Raw genomic sequence first — 27,969 nt, 5'->3', positions numbered from 1 at the left:
GTCGGGCGGCTCCGTGTGCCGGAGCTGTCCAGCACTTCAGCAGGGGCCGCGCCGGGGCCGCGCGGGAGGGGCCGCGGCCGGCGGGACCCCCGGCTCACACCGGCACCCACCGGCACCCACCGGCTCACACCGGCACCCACCGGCACCCCCCGCGGCCGACAGCGACCCAGCGGGGCCGGGCCCAGCGGGACGGCGGGGCGAGGTGAGGCGCGGCCGGGCCCGGGGCTGTCGGGCCGGCACCGGGCGCGGGGGGCCCGGGAAGGGAGAGGAGGGGATGCGGGGGGCGGTGGGACCGCACTGGGCCATGGGGGGCACGCTGGGGGGTGCAGGGGGTGGGTGACGACGGGCCCCCCCGCCCCACCTATCCCGTGATGCTGGGAGCAAGAGGGTGACGACCCCCAGGGATGGGGGTTTGGGGCTGCGGTGCTGCTCCTCCGGGGGTTGGGAATTGGGGTCTCCAAAGGGACGTGGATAGAAGGGATGGGTAAGGCGTGCATCGTATTGTGGGTGCTGGGACAGCTGGGGACCCCACCGGGACGGGTGTGCCAGGGGTGTCCCCCCGTGAGGTTTGATGCTCCTGGGGGTGTGGGGTGCGGTGAGGAGTCTGGAGGTGAGGTGCTTTTGGGGTCCCTCCAGGGACACGGGTGTGCCCGGGGCTCCCCGGTGCTGGGGGAGTGGCTGGGGGGGCACCCACATCCCTCTTTTCCATGCTGGGCAGAGACAGGCTGGGACTGGGACAGCGGGTGACCCCCAGCAGTAGGGTTTTGGCTGGGAAGGACGGGACAGTGATGATCCCTCAGCAGATGCTGGTGCCTTGTGTGGTGCAGGCGGGAGACGAGGCTGAGACAAGGTCCCCAAAGCCCCTCTCTCTCTGCTGCGTGGCCCCCAGGCTGTGCTGGGGAAGGTTTGGCTGATGAGATTTCAAACCCTGCGGGTGTTGCACAAGGGAAGGAGAAGGGGCAAGGCTTGGCAGCGGGGAGCCACAGCAGCAACTCCACCGCTTGTCTTTCGGGAGTGTTTTGTGCTTCTCCTTCCCAGATCAGGTTTGTCCCCAGGGATGTCCGGGCAGTGCCATGCAGGGGCTTGGTGGTGACGGGTCAGGACATGGCTCAGGGGGAGCAGGTGGCTTTCAGAGGACACAGGTTCATTCATTCCCTGCAGAGCAAGATTTCAAACTGGATGTGTCTTGGTTCGCCTGTGCTCCCGCTGCTGTGGGGGGGGTCACTTGGAGGCTGGCAGCATTTGGGGATGTCTCAGGTTGATGACAAATGTCAAGGACCTTCTCTGAGGGTACAGATGCTCACTGGTCTCTTTGCTCTGTGGCATGTGCATTCTTCTCTGGTAGGAGTACAGGGACACTCCTGCTGGGGGGGATTTTGGGGACAGTGTTTGTGTCCAAACACACATTGTCATTGCTCTGTCCCACTCTGCCAGTGTGACCTCACACAGTGTCACCCTGTGTGTCTCACCTGCTTTCCCCTAAATCCCCCCAGCACCCCACTTGCCTACCCCTGCCCCGGGACTCATGCTGACAACACGTGCAGAGAATGTCTGGGGCCTTCAGAGCCAGAAATTGGGCAGATTTTAAGGGAACCTTTAGTCCTTGGTCACTGTTGGGAACAGCAAGCAAGGCTTTTGCCAGGCAGAGGGGTGCAGGAGTCTTGGTTGGCTTTTTCTCTGGTGCCAAGAACATGAGGCTTTCCCCCTGGACAAAGGGTCTTGTGCCCCAGGGGACAGATCCAGTGGTGGGTGGATGTGTGGCAGAGGGTCCTGGAGGCTGCTGGAAGAGGGAGCAGAGGCTGCTCATCCCGTATCTCTGGGCAGGGGATGCCTGCAGGGTGCAGGTCACCCTGTGGGGTTAATGCTTATGCTGAGGGCCTGCCGGATGTGGGGGGTCCCCAATCCCCAGAGCCCTTTCTCCTCCTCCTCCTTCCTGTCTCCCAGCTCCCGTTTTCCCCAGCCAGGTGGCCCGTGGCTTATATAATGTGCTCAAACCCCGGAATAGCTCCTCCCGTTACACAACCACCCAACCAGCCACGGGGGGGGATGGTGGGGGGGATTCCCAGCTGGATGCTCCCCCTGCACTGGCCGTGACCCCCCTCTACCTGCAGTGCTCAGCCCCAGGGGCTGTTTGCCAGGATTGTGTCCCCGTTGGGGAAGGTGACCTCATTGTGACAGTCATCCCCCTGCTCCTCCATGTGCTCAATAATTGCTTTTATTTGTAGTAGTGTTATTACTCCCCTTCCTCGGAGGGGTGATGGGCCTCAGGCTGACTGTGCCTCCTCCTGACTCCTTGCCCAGCAAAGCAAATGACCCCAAAGGTGCAAAACCTGGGGTAGCTGTTCCCCCTCTCCATCCCCATTCCTTATTTAAGTAACTCCTGTTTGGGGAAGGTCTGGCAGGGCATTCCCAAAGGGATGAGGAAAGTGTGGCCAAAGGGGCACGGGGGGCTGGGGATCCCATAGGAAAACCCAGCACCTGGATCTGCTCCCTCTCCACTCAGCATGGGAGGATTGCTGTCGCCAAGTGGATGTGCTGCTCCCTTCCCTCTTCCCTGATTCAGGAATGGGGTCACTGCATGGGTCCTGGGGCTGCTCCCTGCCATGGTGTGACCCCCTCTCCCAGCAGCTCTTCTCCAGCCAGAGCTGAGAATGGGGCTTCTCTCAATAGCCAACAGCCCAAGGGGTTCAGGCTGGGGGGGCTCCAGCCATGGCCTTTTGGGGACAGGAGTAAATCCTGGCTCCTCACCCTCCATTGTGCCCTTTTCCCTGGATTGTCTCCAGGGGATCTCTGTGCCCACACCCCTGTGTGATGCTTGTCCAGTGGGGGACCAATCCTCAGCCCTGGCTCCCCCATCCCTATATCCCCAAGCCAAGAAGGAACCCAGTTGCTTAGCAACTGTTTAGCTTCTCCACCAGCCTCCTCATCTATTTTAAAATATATATGTATTTTTATATATATATATATATCTGCACAGACGTAGGTATGAACATGCAGCTGCAGCTCCTGACCCCCCAGCCAGCTTCTATATATTCTTTACTAATTGCTTTAGAGTCTGTGAGGTGCCAGATTTTGGTCAGGCAGCTTTAGGAAAAGATGCCCCGGGCTTGGGGAAATAGGGATGGAAGCACTGGGACAGCTGTCACCAATCCATTCCCACTGCCCCTTCCCACAGGCATCATCCCTGTGGTTTGGGGCTGGAGGGCAGTGCTAACGAGCCCCAGAATGGCTGCACTTTTAAAGCTAGATTTGCCTTTTTTCCTCATACTTGAAGGTCTGACTCATGGTTTTTGGCACTAGAAGGCAGCTCCGGAGAAGGTCAGCCCAATTAATGGCAGCAACCCTGGACTTTTCCTTCTTGTAACTCCAGCTGGGTGTTCAGAGGAGGCCTGGCCTGTTCAGACTGCCTGGCCATGGTGTTCTGGCATATTTTGCATCCTGAAAAAAGAGATCTTCTCCCAGCTGTCGCCACCTCACAGACAGGGAGCAGCCTGGGATGGGGCTGCTGTGCGTGCTTGGGGCCAGGCTGATGATTTCAGTCGGTGGTGGTTTGTCCTGATGAGATCCAAACAGGCAGGAGAAGCGTGGGGACCACCCCTCTCAGCCTCTCCGGAGTGACTGGAGCATCCTCACCTCATCTGGGCTGTCCCCGGCGCGTTGGGGCCGAGCTCTGGCACGCTCAGCGCACGAGTGGTCCAGGGAGCCGCCGTGCTGGGCTGCCTGCCCACATCCCGTGCCCGCATCCCGGCACTCGGGCGCTCACGGCAGCCCCGGCTGGTGCAGCTGGATGTGGCGAGAATTAATGGAGCACCGGCCGGAGGCGGCTTTAATTAGCACCGAGGCACGAGGAGGGGGCAGGATGCCCGGGGACCGCCTTTCCCCCCAACGAGGGAGAGATGCCGGGAGAGCATCCAGGCACTCGGGAGAGCATCCAGGCACTGCCGCCCCCCCTCGCTGCCATCCCCGCTTCCCCCGGGAAGCGGCTCCATCCGCAGTACGGCGGCAGGGCCCTGCGGAGCGGCTGCTCAGCGCCGGGGGCTGCGGGCACGGCCCGGGGGCTCAGCGGGGCCCGAGGGGGATTTCTGCAGAGCCGGCTGGGAAGGGGCTTGTTCCGGGCTGGGAAATTAAAGGGTCAAAGGAGGTTGGTGAAATAACGCTCTTTTCCCCATCTTTCCTTTCTGACTGGAGTTCTGAACCCGTGGGCTGGACAAAGGCCAGGGCTGGGACATGGGGATGGTCACAACCTGGGGCCACCCCACTCCAGCCCACAGGGAGTGAGCTCCGTTCACAGCTTGTCTGGAAACCAGCAGCCCCAAACCCTGGCAGGATGGAGAGGCTGGGCCTTGCACCCTGAGCTGGCAGGGCCTGTGCTGGCTGTGTGACAGGGGCACAGTGCAGTGTGTCCATCCTTCTGTCTGTCCTGGCAGTCACTGAGCTGGAACTGCGGGTGCCCAGGTCCTCCACACCCTGGGTGTGATTCAGCAGGGCTGGGGAGGGAGAGACCTGGGCATGGGATGGAGGAGGGTGAGGAGGAGGAGAATGGAAAAGAGGGATGAAGATGGAAGATGGGGATGAGGAGGAGAATGGAGAGTAGGGATGGGGATGAGGATGGTGGATGGGGGATGAAGATGAGGCTGGAATTTGGGGATGAGAGTGAAGATAGGGATGGAGGATGGGACATCTCTGAACACTTCCAAAAGCTCTAATCCAGCTATCAGAAAGCACCTGCAAGCTGAAAAGCTGGATTGACCTCCCTGAGGCCCAAGGTGGCACGTAGGAGGAGGATCAGGATCCCAGAAGACGTGGGCGAATGCCTGGTTAATATGGGAAAAGAGGGATTTGCTCCCTAGGAGCTCCAATCCATGAGGACAGGAAGTTTGGACCCTCCTGGGTGGCAGAAAGGGAATTTGGGGCGGCAGTAAGGGAATTTAGGGCGGCAGTAAGGGAATTTGGGAGGTGGGAATGGATGCCAGCAACTGTCCCCAGCTACATCCTGCAGCCTTTGGGAGTGTGTGGAGACACAGAGCTCACCCCAGGATGCCTCCTCTCCCTCTGGGCGAGGCAGCCGGGCAGCAGCTGCCAGTGATTGATGTTTTGTGGGTAATTACTGCAGATAATGAAATATTTAACCATCATCTTTATTATGGGGGTAGCGCCGAGCCAGGCGGGAAACCACTGCTGTTTGGACAGGGCTGTGCTGATGGGTTTGGTGCCTTTTTGGTGCTGCCAGAGCCGGGTGGTCCCTGTGTGCTGGCCAATGCATTGAGGTCGTGGTGGTGGCAGCCACTCAGTGTCCCTGAGCTGTCCCTTGTGAGTGCAGGGCATGGCTGGGGTTCTCCTTGCAGGGCAGGGAAAGCTCAGCTCTCACAGACCCAGCTGGGGACATGGGCTCCCTCTGCCCTGCTGCCTTGTCCCCATTGTCACCAGCAGTGTAGGGCTGGCTCTGTTTGACACCCAGGGATTTACCTGGAGCCCCTTTGGAGAGCTGGGAGGAGGGTTGTGGGTGGGTTTTTCCCCATTCCTTTGTTTCCCTGCCCGTGCTGTGGCTGACAGAGGGGGCTGCTGGCAGCTGGATATTGCTCCGGGCTGAGGGGACATTGGGATGCAGTGCCATGTCCATCCCCAGTCCAGCTCCACCTTCCTGGCCCCAGATGCAAGGAGATTTCTCCAGCTCCATCCTTTTCTTGGAAACAGGGAGCATTTCCTGGCAGACCTGCATGCCTCCCCCCACCATGCTGCCTTCTCCCACAGGTGCCCATCCAGCTGCCAGTTTGTGTCCATCTACCTGCCCAGCTCTATATCCCTCACACTCTCAAGGTTTTTCAGCAGTGAATTTATCCACTGCTGGGCTCAGGATAAAATGAATTCCCACAGAGAACAAGCAAGCAGAGGCTGCTGCACAAAGCATTCTCTTCTTTCCCCTCTCCTTCCCTGAGCCCCTCTGTGGGGGAAGGTTTCTAAGTGGGGAGCTTCCCCCTTTCCCTGACCTCCTTCCACGTTTTTGGCTTCATGTTTTGATGGGAGAAAGAGGGAGAGGAGCCCCCCAAGGCAGGATTTTCTGCAGCATCTCTGTTTTCCACCCTGGGATACAGAGGGGGCTGGTTCAGGGTGGGCAGGGAGGGCTGAGCAGGGCTGTGGGGTGTCAGGGGGTTTGAAATGTGGGTGCTGCAGGCAGGGGAGGACCGGGGAACCTTGCAGGTGCAGGGATAAGCATCCAGGAGTGCAGAGCCCTGGCTGGCTCCTGCTGCACCAGCAGGATCTCTCCCGTGCCTCTGCGGAAATAAAGGCTGCTGGCTCCTCTCTGCATGGTAGTAATGGGGGGAAGAGGAAGAAAAAAGCCTGGTAATTAAGCACTCAGCTGCTGTCCTCCCCGGGCAGGCTTGTCAGGAGATAAATGACTGTGTGGGGCAGCCAGTGGCAGCAGGAAAGTCAGGGATGTCCTGTGGGAATGCTAAGGAGTGGGAGATGCCTTCTGGCCAGGTTGGGATCCCTACGACCCCAGGGAGAGCTCCGAGGTATTTTCTCTCCTCAAACAGCAAAGAAACCTTGTCAAAGCCCCTCGTGGGTGATCTGCATTCCCACCCTGGCTCTGTCCCAACCGGCATGGCCATGGAAAGCTCTGAACTGCCTGGTATCCTGGTGGAATGGTACACTGGGAATGGCAAGACTTTCCTGGGCTTGAAACAGTGTGGATCAGCCCTTTCTCCTTCTACTGGGCTTAGGGATGCCTCCTTCCCTGGGCCACTGTTTGCCCCATCCTCCACGGGCAGCATGTGTCAGCCACCCAAAGACTGCCTGATTCCTGCACAGGAGATGATGTGCAGGCAACACCCATCCCTGGAAAAGCCTCTCCAGCAGAATCCCTGGGATAGAAACACCTCAGAGAAGTGACTTTCTGGCAAAAGCTGCTTCTCCAAGCCCCAGTCCAGCTTGGAGAGTGAGGCAGGAGGCTCTGCCTTTGCTCCTGATAGCTTTTCTCTGTGCAGAGTCCCTGTAAATCTCAGGTGGTGCCTCTGCAGCCTGGTGGAGCTGCTGGTTAAGGCAGCAGATTTCCAGTGGGAGCATCCCATGCTCAGGAGAGGGCTGGAGTGCTGGGCCGGGGAGCTGGGGCAGGTCAGGACAACAGGGACAGTGAGGAATGGGTGCTCAGCCATGCACCAGTGGCCTGAGGGCGCTGAGACAGGCCTGTGTCTGTCTGGTTGATCCAGCAGATTTGGGAGCATCTCCTCCCTCAGGCTCGGGGAGCATCAGCCTGAGCCTCAGCACAGCGGTGCTGCTCGGGAACAGTTGTCCTCTTCCAGGGGTTATTTTTGGAGCCAAGTGAGGACACATCGCCTGTGTGGTGGAAAGAGGAGACAGAGACACGTGAAGGTGAAGGAGCAGGGAGAAGATGGGGGGAAAGAAGCTGGTGGGGATCCTCAGCTCCCCTTGCAGCCCATAGCAAAGGGTGCCAGCCCATAACCAAAGAGTGCCAGGCCATAACCAAAGAATGCCAGGCCATGGCCCAAGAGCATCAGCAAGTGTTTGCTGCCTGAGCCAGACGTCAGAATGTCCCACCACTGCAACCAAACCAGCCAGTGCAGCTGGGAACTGCAAGGGGATATCTGAGGTCTTTGTGTCCCTAGAGGACTGTAAGGATGGATTGTTATCTCTGCTCCAAACCCACACTGGCTGACAATGGGTCCAGGGGCTGGGAGGGACCCCTGCCCACCTGTCCTGCTGTTGCTGTGCAGACCCACCCTCAGCCAGGTTTTTCCAGTACAAAGCTGGAGCAGAGCATCCTCCTCACTTTCCCAGGAGCCAGCCCTCTTGTCATGGTGACGGGAGTAGCCCCAGCCTTGCTCTGAGGATGAAGAAACTGAAGCAAGGAGCAGGGACATCTCCTAGTCACTGTCCCCATCAACCTGGTTTCAAGACTGATTTTACCCTCAGCTCCTAGCAAGGCCCCCGCACTGTCATGGGGTGAGAGGGGAAGCAGGGCAGGGACTAACCCTGACTCTTTCTCTCCCTTCCAGGCAACCATGGCTCTCTACAACAATGGAGCTGACGTGCCTTCGCCCCAGGAAGCCTCCAACGGCTTCCCCCAGCCTGGAGCCTCAGGAACATGGCACAAGGGCGAGGAGGAGGTGAGGCTGGTGGAGCCCAGCATGGTGAAGAAGGCTCACCGGGAAATCCTGGACCACGAGCGCAAGAGGAGGGTGGAGCTGAAGTGCATGGAGCTGCAGGAGATGATGGAGGAGCAGGGGTGAGTGGCAGGGACATGGGGGATGGGATGCTTTTGACCTCTTTGCACCTTGTTATCCCCCTTCAAAAAATACCTCGATGTGGCAAAAGTCCCCATTTGGAAGTAAATCAGCTTTTGGGTGAACCAGCTTTGGTGGGAAATTCATCCAATTTGAAGTTTGGGCTCCCAGCTTGTCCTGCAGGGAAAGCTGAAACAGGAAGGAGGAAAGAAGTTGCTCATGGTTGTACAAGTCATCAGCGCCACTTATCCTGTGCCCCACACACCAGGGATGTGAGATCCAAGGGGGAAGCTGAGGTTTAGTCACAGGAGGGGCTGGTTTGGGACTTCAGCTTGCTCTGTCTTCCTTGTCCTTCCCATTTTGGGGTGATAGGACCCCCCTGCCCCCATCCTGCCAATGCCATGGCCAGGCACTGCAAGCTGCTCCCCAGCCTTTGCTCTCCCCTTGGGACACAAAGGGATAGGGAAAAACCCAAAGGGGGTGAGGAACATCCCTTCCTGGGTGGGCAGAAGGGACTGGGGGGCCAGAAAGGAGACCCCCCTCCCTGCCAGGCACGGCTGTGCTGTCTCTGGCAGCAGCCAAACATCCTGATCCCTCTGACAGCTCTCTAAAACCTGATGGATGGAGCAAATTCTTCGGCACACTTGGGTAGATGGGGACTGGTATCAGCTGGGGAGAAGGAAAATGGATTGAGGGAAGGCTTCGCCAAGGCTTTCATTAAGAGTGCAAGCGTGACCTAGAATTAAATTGTCTCACACAGACTGGAATAATGATTGTTCCTAATTTGTCATTATGGAAATAAATAAGGCTGACCTGGCGCTTTGGGGAGCCCAGAGCCTCCTGTCGGGTTCCCGAGCCCTAGTAGGGATCTTACTACTGGTAGTATCATTACTGCAATGGGTAATAGCAACACTGCAGCCAGGATTGTTGTCATTGCTATAATTGCTTTGCTGTTATTAAGGCTATTAATAACACTGATGATGGTGATACGCCGAAACGATAATATAATTACAGTAATAATCTTGGTCAACCTGCTTAATCCTCTGCCTGCTCTTCCCCTCCTCACAGGGGCTTTCCAGGGGGGTTCCATGAGAAGGGATTTGTACCCCTGAGGTTTCTGCCTGGACCAGGGGCAGCCTCCTGGCCATGGCACTGGGGGAGTTGTTGATGAGGGCAGAACCCCAGGATGGGAGTGTCAGCAGAGGGGGTTCTGCAGGGATTTAAGCACTCTCTTATTTCCTTAAAGGTGGATGGCTCCTCCTGCCTGTGCTGTAGCTCGCTCCAGGCTGCCTGCACTGTTATTCCCTGCCTGCAGGCTGGATTCCTTGTCCAGAAAAGAAGTGTCAGCAGATTTCCTTTCTTTCCCAAATCCATTCTATATGTTAAAAGCAAAAGCAACCCCCTCCAAGGGGGTTATAAGCAGCACCAGAGGAATGCAGGAGGGAAAAGGCTGGTGGTGCTCCTGCCTCCATCCCTGGAGGTGGTGAGGAGTTCCTCGCCTTGGCCTCCCCCCACAGATTTGCTAATGGCCCAGCCGCAGTGGCCCATCTGTCACCTCCTGTTTGGCCTCATGTCCCCTCTCCAAGAGCACCGGCCGTGTTCTTAATATGCTGCAGCAAATGCTCAGCTCGGGCAGACATCTTCCTGCTGCTGTGGGCTGGCTGATGTCCATGGGATGGCTGAGGCCAGCAGCTCTGTCCTTGTGGGGTGGCCACTCTGCCCAGCTGGGTACACTGCCATCGAGGGAATGGAGCAGAGCAGCATTTGGGGGTGCTACCCTGGTTTTGGGGCTCCAAGGTGAGAGGAAGCAGCCAGGCTGCCTCCATACCCTGTTATTAGCCTTCCTTCTGTGTGGGGTATGGCAGGGGAATTAATGACAGCCTTTCAGTGCAAATGAGTTTGTTAATATTAATTCCCCTCTCCGTGCTGTTCCCCTTCGTGGACACTGCAGGAGGGGTGGGTGATGCCATGTGCCCTTCTTCACCCAGGGCACCCAGGGGCACACAGAGCACTGTGAGGGGCATCAGTGTCCCCAGCACAGGCTCTGTGAAGTGCCAGCCTTGGGGACTGCAGGGCTAGGCCTGGCTCTGGCATCCAGTTTTCTGGACTCGTGGCAGTGAGGCTGATGGGATGCGATGGAAAGGATGGGTCATGAGGCCCCTCTGGAGCCTGTGGCTGAGGACAGGGACACATACAGAGCCTGACTCCTTCCCTCCCAGGGTGGCAATGTGGTGGTGACATGAGGTCCCTCTCCCTTCACCCTCTCCCCTGGGATGATGCCAAGAGCATTGTGGGTCTCTCCACTACATCCCTCTGTTTGGACGTTTTTATTTGAGGACGGCGCTCAGGGTGCCCTTGTGCAGCCACGAGATGTGGCACAGGACCTGCCGCCCAGGGCTGTCACCTGTCCCTTCCCAGGGACACCTTGGGGACAGCAGGGGCGCTGTGGTTTGCAGTGGCTGTTCTCAGATGCCAGGACACAGTGATTAGTGTCCCTCGTTAATAACCCTGCGGCGGCCTGAGTCAGCGCTCGGCGGTAGCGCAGAGCTGGCGCGGCTCTCAGGGCCCCGGAGCATCGCAGGGAGGAGCTGGGGGAGCTCGTGGTTGGGACAGAGATGCTGGGGGTGAACCCCACAATCACTGCCTGTGATGGTGACACTGCCAAGGGGGTTTGGTGGGCACTTGCCCCAAAGCCTGGGGCGGTCACAGGTAATGGTAATTTCATGGTCTTCCTTTTCTTTTCCCCCTTCCTGATGTTCCTTCCTCTGCCAAGCACTGCTGGGAGAAGCAGGCAAGAGAGAGGAGGGGTGGCAGGGGACTGAGCAGAAATCCTGCAGTCCTCCAGGCCCTGATGACTGTCACCATGCCACTCTTCCTTTGGATTGGCCCCTTGGGCCATGTGTCACTTCTAAAAGTAAAGAGTTCCTCAGCAGGTCCATGGGGAGCCCGTGCTCCAACCACAGCAGCCCTGACCATGTCTTTGCCCATCCAGGTACTCCGAAGAGGAGATCCGGCAGAAAGTGGGGACCTTTCGGCAAATGCTGATGGAGAAGGAGGGTGTGCTCACCAGGGAGGACCAGCACGGGCGCCAAATGTAAGTCAGGCAGCTTCCAGCTGGTCCACCTGTGCCTCTCATCTCAGAGAGGCACATCCCTGATTGCCCCTGGATATCAGTGGGCTGGTGGGGGAGTGGGTGAGGGTATATCTAGGCGTGACTGGGGAGATGGATGGACATGGAGAGGATATATAGAGATGGATGGATGATGGATGGATGGGTGGATGGATGATGGATGGATGGTTGTTGGCTTTGAGTCAATGTTTGTTTGATTTGATGGTTGATTGGTTGATTTGATGGTTTGTTGGTTGATTTGATGGTTGGTTGGCTGGTTGGCTGTTCAGTCACTGGAGGCAGAATTTGCCCCTCTGGGGCAGTATCCTACCTCTGGAGAGGTTAAAGGTTATCTTGCACTGGTTGTTTGGAGACCTCTGGGTGCTGTGCAGAAGCCAGTATTGCAATGCTCCTGTCCCAGATGATGAAACCCAAGTGCAGAAAGTCTCAATGCTTGACTCACCCCGCCAGACAGAGGCAGGGACCCCATGGAAGAAGCTCCTCCAAGGACATCCTGTACTGTTCCTCTGCTTTTAATCACTCCTCACAGTTCCTGATCCTGGAGGGCTACACCTGCCCTGGGACAGGGCTTAGGGCTCAAGTCTGGTGTCCAAAGCAGCTCAGCTCCTGCTGGGGACATGCCAGTCGCTGCTCCTGCCCTGCACAGGACTGTCCCCAGCCTCACCAGGATCCACCCCAGCTCGATGATGATTTATCAGTGTAATGTTTAATGGCCCAGGCAGCATGGCTGGCCCAGCGTGCACCATCCATCAGCCTGGAAACCAGGTCACTTGGGACAGGAATAGATGCTGCAGGTTCACTGAATATTAATGCTTCATTAGGGTCAGGAAATCAGGGCGAGGGGGGAGGCAGGGAAGCCGTGGCAGCAGGGAGAGCCTCTCTCACACCACTCTGCTGGCACGCCAGGCAGGGTGGGACACGGACATGGCCGTGCCCTGCCTGGATGGGGCTCATGGGCTTGGGACAGCATGAAACATTCAGGATCCTGCTCCATGCAGGAAAAAACACAAGGCATGGGGAAAACCAGCCTGCCCAGGTCACTGAGCATCACACCTGAGGTGTTAACAAGTGGCCTTTGCTGGTGGGGGCAGGAGTCATCTCTAGGGCATCTTCCTGGCAGGCTCGTTAGGGCCAGCACAGTAATGAGCACATGGGGAAGCCAAAGGTGCCTTAAGGTTACTCTGGCTGTCACCTTTACAGGCTTGGTTTTGCAAAACGAAGGGTAATCATTAAAGATTAGCCCCAGGGCTATAAATAATAGTGCTGAGCTGGAAGGAGCAGTCTCACAGCAAAGGATTGCTCAGAGGAGAGCAAAGCCAGAGGCGCCTGAGGAGGCTGGTAGGAGCTGGGTCCAAAGGAGGTGGCTCTTCAAGCAGCAGGGATCTGAGCTGCTGGAGGATATCCTGCGTGCCAAAGGTCTGTGCTGCATGAAGAGGCTGGACAAGGGGGTTAAATAAGCTTTAAATAAAGAGTCTCAGCCCTTGTGGTGGCTGGGAGAGTGCTCAGCAGAACATCTCATGGGCTGGTCCTGTTCCAGCACTGCTCTGGGCTTTTACCGCTCGGTCCTTGGCTGCCGGGACTGTGAGTCTGAACCAGCTGGTCCTGTTTCAAAGCCAATGCGAGAGCTCAGCATCATCTGCATAACTCCCCAGGGAAAACTGAGGCATCGAGCAGAGCTGTGGCCACCTGAGTCCCTGGCTTTTCTCTTTGTGCTCTCCCAGCTCCCGTCTCCATGTGCACGGCTCGGTACAGCCCGATCCCCAAGGAGAAAGGCTTGATGGACAGGCTGGTGGGATTGCAGACAAAGGCAAGCGTGTGCTGGGCAGGGAGGGATAATTGGAACAGCACAAGGCTGGTCTTGAGCTGCTGAGCACAGCTAATGGGTGAGATGCTGGCAGCAGGCTCCGGCACGGAGCACTGCCTGCTCACGGAGCAGAGACACACACAGAGAATTAACCCTGCTCCCTTCGCCTCTTTTCTCCCCCTTCCCACGGTTGGGTGGGTGGGTGAAAGGCTGTTCCTACCTTTGGGACATGGCCAAAGCAGAAATCACTTGGAGAGGACCCAGCAAGCCATGGCTGTGGCAGAGAAGGGAGCCCGAGTCCTGCTTGAGCGATCATCCGTGGTTAGGGGGAGGGTGCCTCGTGAGTAGTTTCGGTCCAAGACATTTCTAATTAGGTTAAACAGCCCATGGCCTGCTGTGGCCAAAGATGGCAACACGTGCCACGGTCAGATCTGCAGTCTGAGGAGCTTCCCTTTCCTCAGGCAATGGCCAGGCTGCCAAGGGGCTGATGCTGTGGGGCTGCACCGCTCCACCAGCATCGCTGACTGCTCACCTCCAGGGAGGGAAGGGCAGAGGAGCCCACATCAGATTTCTGAGGGCAAATCTCCCTTGGGAAGCAAACACCTGGGCTGGTGTGGTACTGGGCCCCCTCCAAGCCTGCCCCATCTCTGAAGTTTCTCTCCAGAGCACCTGGATGTCCTTGTCCCTCCATGGGTGAGATGTCCTACAGTTCTCCAAGAGCAAATGAGAGGCTCCGTGTGGGGTTTGCTCCTGGGGCTGATGGCAGAGCTGGACCAGGGAGGAGGTGGGGGCATCAGGGAGGGGTCGGCCAGGGACTCCTGAGACTGTCCTAGTCCAGCTGCCAGGCCTCTGCCAAGCCCTGCCCACAGCCCTGGTAGTCAATGGCAACCTCATGCCGGTTTCCATGGCAGTGGGGAAAATTAATGCTGACGAAGACACTCGGGAGAGAGAGAGAGACCCTGATGGCTCTAGGCATGATGTCCCCCCACTCCTTCCTCACCTGGCCCTAGGAGGGACATTGACTATTACCTGCCTGAAGCTCCAGTGTTGAACTGGTGGCTCTTTGGGGTGCTGGCCTCAAAGCCCAGATCATCCTGGGGAGTTCCCACCTAAATTTCCCCAGCTGGTTTTCTGCCAGCTCCTCTCACCCTTGTCCAGCCCTGCAAGCCACCTAGGCTGACCCGGCCTCCTGCACAGCCTCAGCACTTGAGCAAAGCCAAAAGGGACTCAGATGAGGCTGAGGCTGGCCCTGTGGGGAGATGGTGGCCTGAGTCTCTCAGTGTCCCTGTGCCAGCCTGGTGGGGATCTCTGCAGAGACTGGAGCCACAGGAAGACCCTGAGCAGCCCTCCACCCTGGGACTTTGCTGTATGTGGACATCAAGGGACATGACAAGGTCCCCTGTGGATGCTGTGGCAGAGGGAATGTCCCCCAGCCCCTGTAGCAACATTGGGGCTGGCCCAGCTGCTCTGGTGGGAGACAGAGAATGGGAATCCCCAAATTAATCCTGCTCTTCCTCCTTTGGCAGCGTGATAGAAAACCACCACGGGGCAGATGGGGACGAGTATGCAGTGGAGTATCCTGACTATGGAGAGGGCTGCCTGCTGCAGTGTGACTGCTCGGCCGAGTGCTACCGCGAGGACAGCGGCCACCGCGAGTACAGGTTTGTGTGGATTTTGGGGACCCGCTGTGCACAGGGTCCCCATCCAGGGACACAGAGGCCAGGGCCGTGTCCCTTCTTCTTGCCCCAACCCTGCCCATTGTCTTCCACAGACTGAAAAGACGCTCGAGCAGCTCCACCTCTCCTCCACCCAAGAAGAAAAAGAAGAAGAAATCAGGTCACCGCCGGAGCCGGTGAGTCCCCGCCTGTCCCTGTGCTGTCCCCTCTCTCTGGAGAGCAGCTCACCTCCCAGCTCAGCCTTTTCCCAGGCTCTGGAGGGGCAAGTTCCTCCACTTTAGGGGGCAGTACATCCCTGAATGTGCACCCTTAAGAGGCGCAATGCATCTGCATGTACTGATACTGTAACACACACGTGTGCACCCACCCACTGCATGCACTGGTGGGACCTTGCCTGGTCCATGTGGGGAAGGAGCTCACTGCCACAGGGCACAGCACCAGGCAGGATATGGGATATGGCTCTGTGAAGGGTCCATCTACCCAAAACCTCCCCACTTAGCACTGGCTGCCTGGGCAGGATGCTGTCCCTAATGTCCCTTTCTTCTCTGCCTTTCCTGTGGCAGCAAAAAGAGGAAACCCGGCTCAGAGCGCAGGTGAGTGACCACTGGGCTGGGCGGGCTGTGGGGTCCCCTCTGGGCTTGCAAGGCCACTGGCTATGGGCTGGCCTCTACCTCCCATTGTCCCCCTGTGAAATCCCACTGGGAAGTGACCACCTTGTCTCCTGCTGGAGGCTGTGGAGCCCACGAGGTGGCAATGAGACACAGCAGGATTTGGGCATTCCAGATTTGAAGGCAGCCAGATTCCTTCTGCCAAAAGTCCCTTTCTGTTCCCCAACCCAAACCCCCCAGGAAATAACTGCCATGCAATGTTCATGCATCCCATGAGGTGGTCCAGGGGAAGCATTGTCACTGGGGGTGGTGGGACCAGTCTCCCCCAGGCCAGGAGCAAGAGGCTGGGGAGTCCCTTGCTCCCTGCTCAAGGGCACCCACTTCCCCTCTAGCTGTGACAGCTCTTCACCCATCCGCAAGGAAAAGAAAAAGAAGACTGGAAAGAAACACAGACGTGACAGGTAGGATGGACATGACAGCAGCCTGAGGACAGCAGGGGTGGTTGGGGACAGTGGGGCTGGTTGGGGCTGCTCAGGCCCCTGGGGTGGGATTTAGACGTGGATAAGGATGGATGCTGATGACTTTTCATGGGGCCATCACCTCCTCACAGCCACTGTCGCCTGCCCCAGTGGCCCACCTCAGGGCCATGCCCCTGTCCTTCTCATCCCTGAAAACTGCCCAGCCCTTGCTCCCCGCTGGCCAGATCTCTGTATCTCCTTCATCTCTGCCTCCTCTTCATCCCTTAGGTCTGAATCGGGGTCACGAAAAAAGAGAAGACACAGGTAAGAGTGATGGCCACCAGGAGCCACCCCACTGTCACCAGCTGCCAGCTTCCCCTGTGTCCTGCTCTCCTGCTGTCCCATCCCCTCTGCCTATGGTGATGGGCCCCCTCACCCCATAGCTGGACACTGCTGTGTGTCCTCTGTCCTTGGATGTGGCACAGGGCCACTCTGGCTCACGGTGGGATCCCAGGCAGCCATGGCCAGGGCAAACCTTGACTGTTGCCCTGCTCTGCAGATGCCCTCTGCCAACACGGCTATTTTAGTGTGGAAAGAGTGAAGAAAAGACAAAAGGTGCCAGAGAGGGTGCAGGGCAAAACAAGTGTGAGGGGTGACAATGAGCCGAGCCCTGAGGATGCAAAGCAGAGCCAGTCCCCCTCTTCTCTCCTGCACTTGATCCCACAGTCCCCCCAAATCCATCTGGGATCCCCACCACGCTTTGAACCTCAGTGGAGCCCAGCTCCAGACCAGGCAGGTCCTTCCCCTTGCTCCTCCCGCAGCCTCGGTGCCTCTGGGGGGGTTGGGAAAGCCACCCTCAGGTGCTGCCCCCGCTCCCACATCTGCAGCTTTCGGCTCTTCCTGCAGGTCCCGAAGCCCCAAGAACAAACGGAAAGAGAAAAACAAAGAGCGCAAGAGGTGAGGGGCCGGGCTGCTGGGGGGAGCGGAGCTCTCGGTGTCCCTGCGTGTCCCCTGCGGTGGCTCAGCCTGTCCCTCGGCCCCCGGCCGCCCTCTCCGCAGGTCCCGCAGCGAGTCCCCGGCCTGGCGCTCGCACCGCCGCAGCTCCTGCAGCTCCCACAGCGCCTCGCTCTCCTCCGACGACAGCGGCTCTAAATCCCCCGGCAGGTAGGGACAGGCCGGGACCCCCGTCCCCACCAGCACCAACAGCCCCCAGCGTCCGGAGGGACAGAGATGTCCTTGTGATGGACACCCTTATGTGGTGGAGGGCAGGGAGGTGGGAAGAGAGATGGGGACCCCAGGGATGGAGGGCAGAGGCAGGTGGCAGAGGTGTCCCAGAGATGGGGACCCCGGGGATGGAGGGCAGAGACAGGTGGCAGAGGTGTCCCAGAGATGGGGACCCCAGGGATGGAGGGCAGAGGCAGGTGGCAGAGGTGTCCCAGAGATGGGGACCCCAGGGATGGAGGGCAGAGGCAGGTGGCAGAGATGTCCCAGAGATGGGGACCCCAGGGATGGAGGGCAGAGGCAGGTGGCAGAGGCATCCCTGAGACATGTCTAGAGGAGAGTGGGATGGTGCTGCAGCATCTCTGGAAGATTTGGGAGCATGGTCCCTAGACGGGGTTTCAATTTTGAGCTAAAGAAAGCACAAAGGCCCAATTCTCACCCGATTTCTGGCTTCGGCAAAGCCTGGGCCGCAGCCGGTGGCTCTGCCGGGGCCGGGCCAAGGCGCGGTCAGGTTCGGGGTGCCGGCAGCTGACCGTGCGGTTCCCCTCAGGCTGAGCCCCAAGCGCCGGCAGGATGGCCCCAAGGGCAGCAGCGCCCGCTCCAGCCGCAGCCCGTCCTCCCCCTCGCCCCAGCGCTCGGCCTCGCCGCACCAGAACGGGCACAAGGGCAGCGCCCAGAACGGCCGCCACAGCCACGGCGCCCCGCTGCCGGAGCCCTCGGATGTACGTAGGCTTTTCTTGGATCACTCTTCGCTTCCCTCCCCTCCTCCCTCCACAGGACTGCCCCACTGCTCTCCTCTCCCCTCCTTCCCCACTCGCCCGGCTCCCCGCCCTGCCCAGCCGGAGCGCACGGGGGAGACGCGGGGTGCAGCTTGCACCGTCCCAGCACTCACCAACCCCGCGCTGGGTGCACGATCTCCCTGGGGGAGCCAGCCCATCACCCTGAGGCAGGGAGCGGGGCAGCCAACAGGTCATGCCTCCCCCAAAGCCACACGTCGTCCTGCGGATGTCACCTCCCCGGGACAGGTGACACCCTTGGCAGGACAGCATCACCTGCCAGGATCACCACCTCAGCACCTCCCTGAGACTGATCCCAGGCAGCCAAGAAATGGGCAAAGCAAGAACATTCTTATTTGCCCACTAACACCAACCCTTCCTAGTGCCGAGGGGCCAGCGCCAGTGCTCAGGACCCCAACACCCAGTCTGGCCAAGTTAGGGTTTGGAGCAGATTTCATGATGGATGCTCAGATTTTAGGACCCTAAGGTCCCCGCGGCAGGTGACACTGGAGCTGAGCATCCCCAGCTCTGCCTCAGCATCCCGAGGGTTTTGGTGAAACCTTGGGGGCTGCTGCCTTTCTGAGTGAGGCAAAGCCCTAACCCAGTGGACCTGGAGGGCTTTAACCCCAGTTTAACCAGTGCTGGGATGGTGAGGAGCCTGCTTTGGCTGAGGGGAGGCTGGAGGCAGGGCTGAGAGAGGGCAGAGCACTGCAGGACTCCACTAATGAGACCCACACAGGTCCCCACTTACCCAGGGAACTTTATTTCCCCAAGTGAGGTCCTGCAGGGACACTCCTGGGCTGGCAGCACCCACCGCTGACACCCCGACACCTGCAGGGCCAGAAAACAGGGCCAGGCCCCCAACCCCACATCCCCTTCCCCTTCACCCTCCCCAGGCCAGCACCCCCCAGCAGCACCCAGCACCCTGCCCACCTCTCGGGGCACCTCTCTGCTTTCTTCTTTGCTGTGGTTCCGGCTGGGCCGTGGGGGGGTTCGGGTGCCGAGGCGCCGTCCCCGGGCTGGCCCCGCTCTCCCCCTGTCCCGCCCCAGCATCGCCCAGGCCGCCGAGCTCCCTTGGCTCCCCGGCACCAGCGGGACTTTTCTCCAACAACTTTCTCTCTTTCTCTCTCTCTCTCTCTCTCTCTTTTCTTTCTCTCTCTGGTTTCTATTTTTTATTTTTTTTTTCTTTTTAATCCCATCTGTGTTTTTCTTTAGCCTCCCATTTGAAAAAAACCCAAACGGTAATATACACTTCCATTTCTTGCTCAGCAGAAGCAGGGACGAGGGGGAGGGAAGGGCAATGAAACGTGCTTTTTCCCCCACCCCGTTGTTTTAGTTTCCTTTCTCATGATTTCTTTTCTTTTCCCTTGTGATGTACAGAAATGCAAACGATATATATTTCTCTTATTTTTATTTTCCCCCACCCCGTCGTCGTCGTGTTGTTCTAGAATTTTTTGCTTTTGTGTGTGTTAATGTGGAGAAGAAAAAAAAAAAACAACCCAAAACAAACAACAAAAACCAAAACAAAAACCTGATGTGTTTTCTAAATATTTACGACCGCTGAACATTGTACTTCCATCTTCTATATTTTGAACAAGGAATTTAAAAGGGAAGAGAACCCAGCAGCTCTACATTGCAAAGGAGCGAATTGCCCTTTTCCTCCTCAAATGGGCGACTGACTGCCCGCTGTCCTCGGCTGGATCCTGCTGCCCTGGCGAGGTTTTTTTCCTCCCCGGCTGCAGGATGAGGCCGCCGGGTGCGGGTTTATCCAAGCCCTCTGCGGTCATCCCACATCCTGAATCCCCACAGGATGAGAGCTCGGTACCCAGCCTCCCCTCCCCACCTCCTGTAAACGCCCCAAAATCTCCGGGCTCAGCCGGTCCTCCGGGAGAGCCGTGCCCACCCCAGCATCCCCAGAGCCGCCGGGAGCCAGCGGTGCCCCGGGGCGCTGCGCGGCGTTACCTTCCCTTTTAAATACCCAGTCCTGTCTCCATCCATCCTTGCTGCCTTCCCAGCCTTCCTCCTGGCTCTCTCCTCCTCCTCCTCGCCCACACGCACCCTCCAGCCCCTCTCTCTCTCTCTCTCTCCGGTTTTCTTTGGGCCAACATAACCTCGCCGTGTCCCACCTCCATCCATCGCCTTCCCTGCATGTTATCCGGGACTTTGCCATGTTATAGAGTGACTTTTAAAAAGACTGAACCGCAGCCTGATGGGGTTACAGACACCAGCCAGCCACTGCCCCCGCGACCCCACCGCTCGGCGGCCGGCCGCAGCCTTGCCATTGAAAAACGAACGAACAAACAAAAAGATAATAAAAATTTAGAAGCTAAAGAGACCGATTTTAAACATAATTTTAAAAATTCTAAGCAAAGCAAACGGGATTAGCCGAGGGGTCTGGATCGCCGTACTAAAGAGTCCTTGTCTTTTTCCCATTCTGCCCTCCAAATGTGGAGATTATTGTTTTCTTTTTTTATTATTGCATTCCTGTCACTGCCAATTCCGAAGGTAGGTATTTTGTCCACCTCTGCACGTTCACTTCTGCAGATGAGCCTGTTGAAAAGCACCGTAGCTTGATTTAATGTTATTTTCTCTTTCTGACTTTCTTTCTCCTTCTTTCTCACTCTCCTTCTCTGTCTCTCATTTTGTCTCTTTTTGGTGGCTATATATAATTTTTTTTATTATTTGTATGGTTTTCCCCAGTTAGCTGCAAAGCCATGCTCTTCTCTTACGTTCTTTATTTTTTTTTCTTTTCTTTCTTTTTTATTTTTTAACCGTCCACGTAATATTTTTTTTCTTTCTTCCCCCCTTTTCTCTTCCCCGTCTCCTCGTGCTGTCGGTAGAATGCATTTCTGTGTCTTTCAGCCCTCCGAATTTGTGTTCGTTTCCATTCAGGGGGCCGAGCACGGCTGTTCCCTTTCAGTCCCCCATTAGTGGCTGGGTAATTAAGGCGAACATAATTAAGGAGAATAGAGGCAGTGGTCACGGGTAGAAGTGGGCACAGAGGGTTTTGGGGTGGATGGATGGGGCAAGAAATGAGAAATCTGGGGAGACGTGTGTGGGTTTAGCCCCTCTTCAAGGGTAAAAACCCAGCTCAGGGAAAATACTGAGGGAGGCTGCAGTAGGGAAAGGTTTAAATCTTCCTGCGTGCAGAGAGGCAGCTCCAGGACATCCCAGTCTGCGAGGGGCAGGGGACAGCACCCTGCACTGGCCGTCCCATCCCTACAAGTGCCCAGTGTGTGTTTTCCCTCTTAAGCCGAGTCTTTGGCAATTTGGGTTTGTTTGGGACGCTTTTACCTTTGTTGCCTTCCTGCACGCCAGGGCAGGAGACTCCAGGGTTTGGGTGGGAACCCTCCATCCCACAGCCCGAGCTCACAGCACGGCCAGCCAGTGCCCAAATGCCACCCTGGGAAAGAGGAACCTCCTCTCTTTCTCTCTTCATCGTCCTCTTCTTCTTCATCATCTTCTCTGCTTTAATGTTCCTCTCCAGGGATGTGGGGCTGGGCATGGGCTCCCCTGATCCCCTATTCTGGGGCTGCTGCATCCCTCTGGAGCAGATCCATGTCCCCCAGGGCTTGCAGGGCAGCTGGGCAGAGCTGATCATCACTGCCAGCCTCTCCCTCGGTGCAGCCATTGCAACAGCAGCTGGTTTTTAATAAAAACCTCAAATCCCCTCATTTTGGCTGCAGCTTGCTGCTCTGTGACTGGACAGATTGGATTTTCCATGGGGACAAGGAGGTGATGGGGTGTGGAACAGTCTGGGATCTCTTTTGCAGCATCTTCGTGGTGGTCCCCAGAATCCCTTCACCCTGCCTCCTTCTTTTTTGAGGGGAGAAAAGTGGCATTGAGAACACAGCGGGGTGGGTGGAGAGAACCTCAGCCTCAAGGATTCATTGTTGTATTTGGGGCAAGGGGATGGTGAGGAACAGGGGTCACCAGCCCTGGGCATGGTGGCCCAATCCTGGCACCACCCCGATATCCCTGAACCCGCTTTGACCCTCTCAGCTGGACTCAGCCATGTCCTGTGCAGGATTCACCCCTCCAGGGGTTCTCAGGGACCTGGCACTGGGCTGTGACCAGGGGGAAGGAGACCCCAAAGTCCCCCAGGCTGGGGTTTGCCAGCTCGGTCAGGACTGGTGTTGCAGGAGCCGTTTCCACACATCTTTTTAGTCTTGTGGTGTTTGCAAAGATGGGGGGAACACCCAGGCAGCGTTTGTGGCTCAGAGGAGCTCAGATATTTGGGAACCTCAGGGTTGGGCAAAATCCCTTGAGGTCTCAGTGAGAGCCTGGCTCAGGGCTTGGCCACGGTGGTGGCCCAAGGTTTCCCCTCCCCGTAGGAGAAGTGAGTTGGTTTGTTTTATTTCTCCTCTCTCTGGCTCTGTCTCTGTCTCTCCTCCTTCTCTCGCTCTTTCTTTCTCTCTTGCATTTTTGTGAATCTAATGATGCACTTATATTGCCCCGCTTTTCCCTTCTCTTCATACCTTACCTACTAAAGGAGGAAATGCCACTTTTTTGGTAAGTGGATGTTAACCAAGAGGGACTTAAAAAAAAAAAAAAAAACATATAATGGAAAAAAAAATTTAAAAAAGGAAGCAGAAAGCAAAGTCTGTGTTGAGTGCTGATGAGGACTTAGCAGTTCCCTGCAGAGTCACAGCTAACAGCTCAATGCGTGTCCCAGGAAGAGCTCAGAGACATTCGTTTATCTCAGTAACGAGGACATTTGTGAAGTTTTGCTTTGTTCTTTATTTATTTATTTTTATTATTTTTTTTAAAAAAATTTGATTTGGATGGTTTTCTACTTTCTTTTTTGTTGGTTTCTTTTATGCCTTCTCGCCCCCCGGCCCCCTCCCCTGCCTTGCCCTCCATTGTCGCTCTGTGCCGTTTTTTCCTCGTTTCTGGATTTGTTTTAAGCCGAAAGCTGTACTATTGATAAAAACTACACGTATCAGAACATATATCTCTATATATGTGCATGCCTCTGTGTGAGCAGACCCCATCACATCCAGCCCTCTTTGGTTCGACCCTTTCCCCTCGGCTCAGTCTGATTTACTCTGCCCCACTGCCCCACCTTCCCTCCTCTCATCTTTTATTTTTCTTTTTTTTTTCTTTTAATTTTTTTTTTTTTTAAATTTCCCCCATTTTCCTTCCTTCGTTTGGGTTTTATCCCACTTTTCCCTTCCCTTTTCTTGGTCGGGGCGGGCGGGCACCAGGGTTTGCTTTATCCCCTCTCCAGGTGTTTTTGGGGGAGGGGGTCGTTTCTTTCCCTTCGAGCTCTCCCTCCCCGACGACTTGGGGCTTCCTTGGATTTATTTAGTTCCCTCCCATCCCACCCCTTCCTTTGGGTTTTTATTACGATTTAAGTTGAGTTATATTATTTTGGCGTTTTGCATGCGGAGGTTTGCATGACCCACGTTGTTGAGGGCGAGAGGAAGGTGCAGAGTAGCGTCTGTGTAGCCTGCCTTATGCGATGTGCATTGACGTTGTGATCTGCGCCCCCGGCCCGGCGCCCCCCGTTAAAATCCCCTTTCTCCTTCTTTCTTCTTTTCTTCCTCCCCTTCCTCCTCTCCTTCCTTGTCTCTCTCTGTCTCTCCCCCCTTGCCAGAGGCCGGCCTCGGCGTCCCCCTCTCCGCGGGCTCACGGCAGGACGGAGCCGCCGTCCCCCCGCAGCCGGGGGAGCCGCCACGGCGCCCGCAGCCCCCGCTCGCCCACGCCGGAGCGGGCCAAGCACGGCCACCGGCATCGCTCCCGCAGTGCCTCGCCGCCGTCCCGACACCGCGGCCAGAGCAAGGGCCGGCCCCCGGCGCCCCGGGAGCCGCCGCCGCCGCCGCTCAGCCCCGCCGGCTACAGCAGCGACTCGGAGGGGTCGGCCGGCTCCCACCCCTACCACCCGCCGGCCGGCCCCGACAGGAACCACGGCGCGCACGGCAAGAAGTAAGGGAGTCCTCGGGATGGGATCCTGTCATCCCTGCCAGGATAGGGGAGCTGGGCTGGGGTGGTTGGGCTGCGGCTCCCTGCGGGCACCTTAAATCCATCCAGGCGAAGCCCTGGGGGTTAAGCCGGGGAGCGGAACTGGGTTGGGATGCTCAAGGGATGGGCGTGGGAATAAGGATGGGAAAGGGACAGGAATGGGGATGGCAATGAGGACGAGTTGGCGATGGGAATGGGGATAGGGAAAGGATGGGTCTGGGGACAGGGAAGAGCCACAGTGGGTCAGTGCTAGCACGCTGTGGGAAGGGTCATCCCTGCAAGGGATTATCCCACTGACAAGGGCAGCGCTGGAAGGCAGCATGGGATTGCAGCATCCCACAGGATGCAGGACCCCAAGCAAACGAAAACCCTGTGCTTTACAGTCAGGGATGTAGCCCAGTCAAAAGCTGGTGTCACGGACGTGTTCCTTATGGGAACCTGGGGTCCCTGCCAGCCAGGACGAGGTGCGAGGCGGTGCTGGGATCTGCCTTCACAGGGTGAAGGAGCGGCACCACCGCGGCCGGCCGAACAGCAGCTCGGAGTCGTCAGCCAAGCACTCCCGGCACGCCTCGGAGCGGAGGAAGAGCCCGTCCCGCAGCCCGGGCCAGCGCAGCAGCTCCTGGAGCTCCAGCGGCTCCCTCTCCAAGTCGCGCTCCCGCTCCCGGGAGAAGAGAGCAGGACGCAGCCGCTCCCGCTCGCCCTCGCCGAAAAAGCCAGCCAGCAGGTCAGGCCCCGGGGGACAGGGGCACGGGGGACACCGCGGGTGCCAGATGTGGGCTCAGGGTGGTCCCTGCCGCCCTGGGGCTCGGGGAGGGGTCACAAGTCATTGTTGGTCACACTGGAAACGGCAGCCCCAGGTGGGAGCGTCATCCGTGCAGGGAACTGCTATCACAGGATGTCCCTGTGTCTGACACGGGACCCCAGCCCATCCCCTGACCGTCCTCCTCCTCCCCGGGGTGTAGAGAGAAGGACAACGAGCCCCGAACACGTCACGGTGATCCCGACCCCGCCCGCCCTCGGCGCCGCTCCAGGAGCTACTCCCCCATCAGGAAGAGGAGACGTGACTCCCCCAGCTTCATGGAGCCCAGGAGGATCACCAGGTGCGTCCTGGCGTGCGGCAAAGGCTCCGCCACGGCCCGGGGCTGAGCTCTGCTGCCAGCTGACCCCAAAGGGGGGGTGGGTGGGCGGGCAGATGGATGGATAGATGGACATACAGCTGGATGGATGGACGGATGGATGGATGGATGGATGGATGATGGAGGGATGATGGAGGGATGGACATATGGATGGATGGATGGATGGATGATGGAGGGATGATGGAGGGATGATGGAGGGATGGACATATGGATGGATGGATGGATGGATGATGGAGGGATGGATGGACGGACATACAGATGGATGGATGGACATATGGATGGATGGATGGATGGATGATGGAGGGATGGACATATGGATGGATGGATGGATGGATGGATGATGGAGGGATGGATGGATGGACATACAGATGGATGGATGGACATACAGATGGATGGATGGACAGACATATGGATAGACAGATCAGTGGATGGGTGGATGGATGACAGACATAGGAATGGATGAATGGACATACAGATGGATGAATGGACAGACATATGGATAGACAGATCAGTGGATGGGTGGATGGATGACAGACATATGAATGGATGGATGGACATACAGATGGATGGATGGACAGACAGATGGATGGATGGACAGACATATGGATAGACAGATCAGTGGACGGGTGGATGGATGACAGACATACGAATGGATGGATGGATAGATGGATGATGGATGGAAAGACAGATGGACGGATGCATGGATGGATGGACAGACAAATGGATGGGTGGATGGATGGACAGACACACAGACGGACAAGAGCAGCTCTGTGGATGCACAGATAGCCCTGAGGATGACTGGGTGAATCAGCTGGCCCAGACAGATGGGTGACCAGGCTGCCTCCAATACTGTGACCTTCTGATCTCTTCCTATTTCGAGGCATGAAAACAGGAATTAATTTTAATCCGCCTGTGCATACTCCAGCAATGTGCACGTCCGCAATCACATCTCTCCTGCCCTCCAAAAGCTGGTTTCTCCTTCTTGGGATCCTATTGCCTCAGGATCCTGAGCTGTAAGACAGGCAATATTTTGTGCCAGACGAAACACTGTGTGCATATGTAGCACCTCGTTAAGATGCAGCGCTGGTGGCAGGGCCGTGCCGAGCCGAGATTACCTCCTTCCTGACCTATTTGTCTTTCCCACTATCAGCTGGGAGATCGGGGGGGGGGCTGGATTTTCAGAAATCAGCTCTGCCTCCCTGTGGGAGGGATTTTGTTTTGCCTGGGCAGAACTGGAATTGTCAGGAGGGAGGACAGGAGAAAGGACAAGAGAAACACCGCAGAGCCCACGGGTTAGAGCTCCCCACAGTTCCCCCTGATGGATGTCCTGGAAAGAGAATGGGCTGGGAAAACTGCTCCCAGCCCAGCCCAGATTCCACTGTTTGGTTTTCCATCCCTCCTGCTCCATCCTGGTTTTACCAGGATGTCCCCAGGGAGGTGGCAGGGCTTGGCTGGAGAACACAGTCCATGGTCCCTGTGGGGTCTGTTCACCCCCTCGCCATGCTTGGGGTGGATGGGGATGGCAGACCCCCACTCTGCTCGGGGTTCAGGAGGAGCAGAGCCATTTCTGTGAGGTGTAGAGGATGCTGTGGGGAGGGGGCAGCCAGGGAAACACCCCCAGCCCCCCTTCCCTGTCCCATAGCCCAATCAGAAGCCTCAGGGCTTTTCTTTGTCCTCGTGCCCTGTCCCCAGTTCCCATCACACCCCTCCACCATGTGGTCCTACCTCAGTGATGCCAACTTCTCCTTTTCCATTTCATCCCAAGGTCCCTCCCGGAGAGCATCGCCGCCAGCCTGGCTCCCAGGGTAACCTTCCCCCTTCCTCCTCCTCCTCCTCCTGGACCCCTCTGTGTCTCCTCACACCTTAGGACGCCCTCAGCACCCAGCCACTCTCTGCTCCCACTAACACCAGGCTGGGAGAAGGGACAAGGGGCCGACTCCTGATGTCGCTGCCCCCTGTGTCCCCCCACCCCACTGTCCCCGTGTCCCTCCTCATCCTCAGGCGCCAGCGGGCCGCAGCTCTCCTCCCGCTAATCCCAAACGTCTCTTTTTCAGCAGCTTTCAATCTTTGGTGTCTGGGAAACACAAAAGCCACATTAACCTGCTCACTTTCTGCCCTCGACGCTGCCTAATCCAGGACTAACACCCCGGGGGAGGGGGCTGGGGAGGAGGAGAGGGCTGGATGGAAGGGGAGGCGATGCCGGGTGGCCGCATCCTGACACCCCGCAGTCGGTCTGAGCCCTGCCGCCGGGACGTTCGGGTGGATGCTTGGGTCCAGCGCCGGTTCCCCTTCCCCGAGCGGCCGTCGGGGACCTGACTCAGCTTCCCTTTTCCATCTGCAGCGCCCGCAAGCGTCCCATCCCCTACTACCGACCCAGCCCCTCGTCCTCCAGCTCGCTGAGCACCTACTCGTACAGCCGGAGCCGCAGCCGCAGCTACGACAGCTACAGCTCCAGCCGCAGCCGCAGCCGGACTCGCAGCCCCCCCAGCCGCTCCCGCAGCCCCAGCCGCAGCCCCAGCTACAACAGCCGCAGCAGCTCGGAGAGCGCCGGCTTCTGAGCGCCCCCGGCAGCCGGCCGCAGCCCCCCGACAGCCCAGCTCTGCCCCCTCCATGCCGCCTGCACCCCCAGAAGGGACGGGACCGCCGGGGAGGTGGAAAGGAGCCGGGGGATGCTAAGGATGGACCTGGCAGCGGGGGAAAGCACGGACGGGAACTCAGATGGGTCCTTGTAACGCCCCGTGGGGGGGGGTGGTTCCCCCTGCTCCGGGGTGTTTTGGGGTCGGGATGGGGAAGGGGAGGATATCTTCTTACTTCTGCGAGTGCCGGGGTGGGGCGGGGTGGGGTGGGCGAGCACAGAGCGAGGGAACAAATGCTCTGCAGAGACCTTGGGGCCAGCGGGTGGGGGTGGCTGGGGACACCTCTGGGGCCCCTCTGTGCTTTTTTTGGTTTGGTT

At 57.8% G+C, this 27,969-nt stretch overlaps 1 protein-coding gene across 1 annotated transcript; it reads left to right on the top strand.

Annotated features, from left to right (window-relative positions):
* On the top strand, positions 1–27,672 carry SRRM3 (serine/arginine repetitive matrix 3). Its single transcript, XM_066333227.1, has 15 exons — positions 1–202; positions 8,016–8,245; positions 11,236–11,337; positions 14,704–14,838; positions 14,949–15,029; positions 15,417–15,446; positions 15,854–15,922; positions 16,208–16,243; positions 16,826–16,876; positions 16,979–17,083; positions 17,691–17,862; positions 23,516–23,844; positions 24,377–24,604; positions 24,843–24,980; positions 27,358–27,672. The coding sequence occupies exons 2-15, from the start codon at positions 8,022–8,024 to the stop codon at positions 27,572–27,574; spliced, it is 1,917 nt and encodes a 638-aa protein (XP_066189324.1). The 5' UTR covers positions 1–202; positions 8,016–8,021; the 3' UTR covers positions 27,575–27,672.
* Positions 27,673–27,969: the final 297 nt, after the last annotated feature.

This window comes from Sylvia atricapilla, chromosome 20, assembly GCF_009819655.1.
Source record: "Sylvia atricapilla isolate bSylAtr1 chromosome 20, bSylAtr1.pri, whole genome shotgun sequence".
In the NCBI taxonomy this organism is placed as follows: Eukaryota; Metazoa; Chordata; class Aves; order Passeriformes; family Sylviidae; genus Sylvia; species Sylvia atricapilla.
The sequence above is the reverse complement of the archived record's forward strand: the minus strand, read 5'-3'. Positions and strand labels throughout refer to the sequence as shown.

Excerpts from the sequence above, each read along its gene's own strand:
- SRRM3 (XM_066333227.1), top strand. The coding sequence starts at position 8,022 with ATGGCTCTCTACAACAATGGAGCTGACGTGCCTTCGCCCCAGGAAGCC. Across the intron at positions 8,246-11,235 it reads GAGATGATGGAGGAGCAGGG|GTACTCCGAAGAGGAGATCC; the intron begins GTGAGTGGCAGG and ends TTGCCCATCCAG. Across the intron at positions 16,244-16,825 it reads CGAAAAAAGAGAAGACACAG|GTCCCGAAGCCCCAAGAACA; the intron begins GTAAGAGTGATG and ends CTCTTCCTGCAG.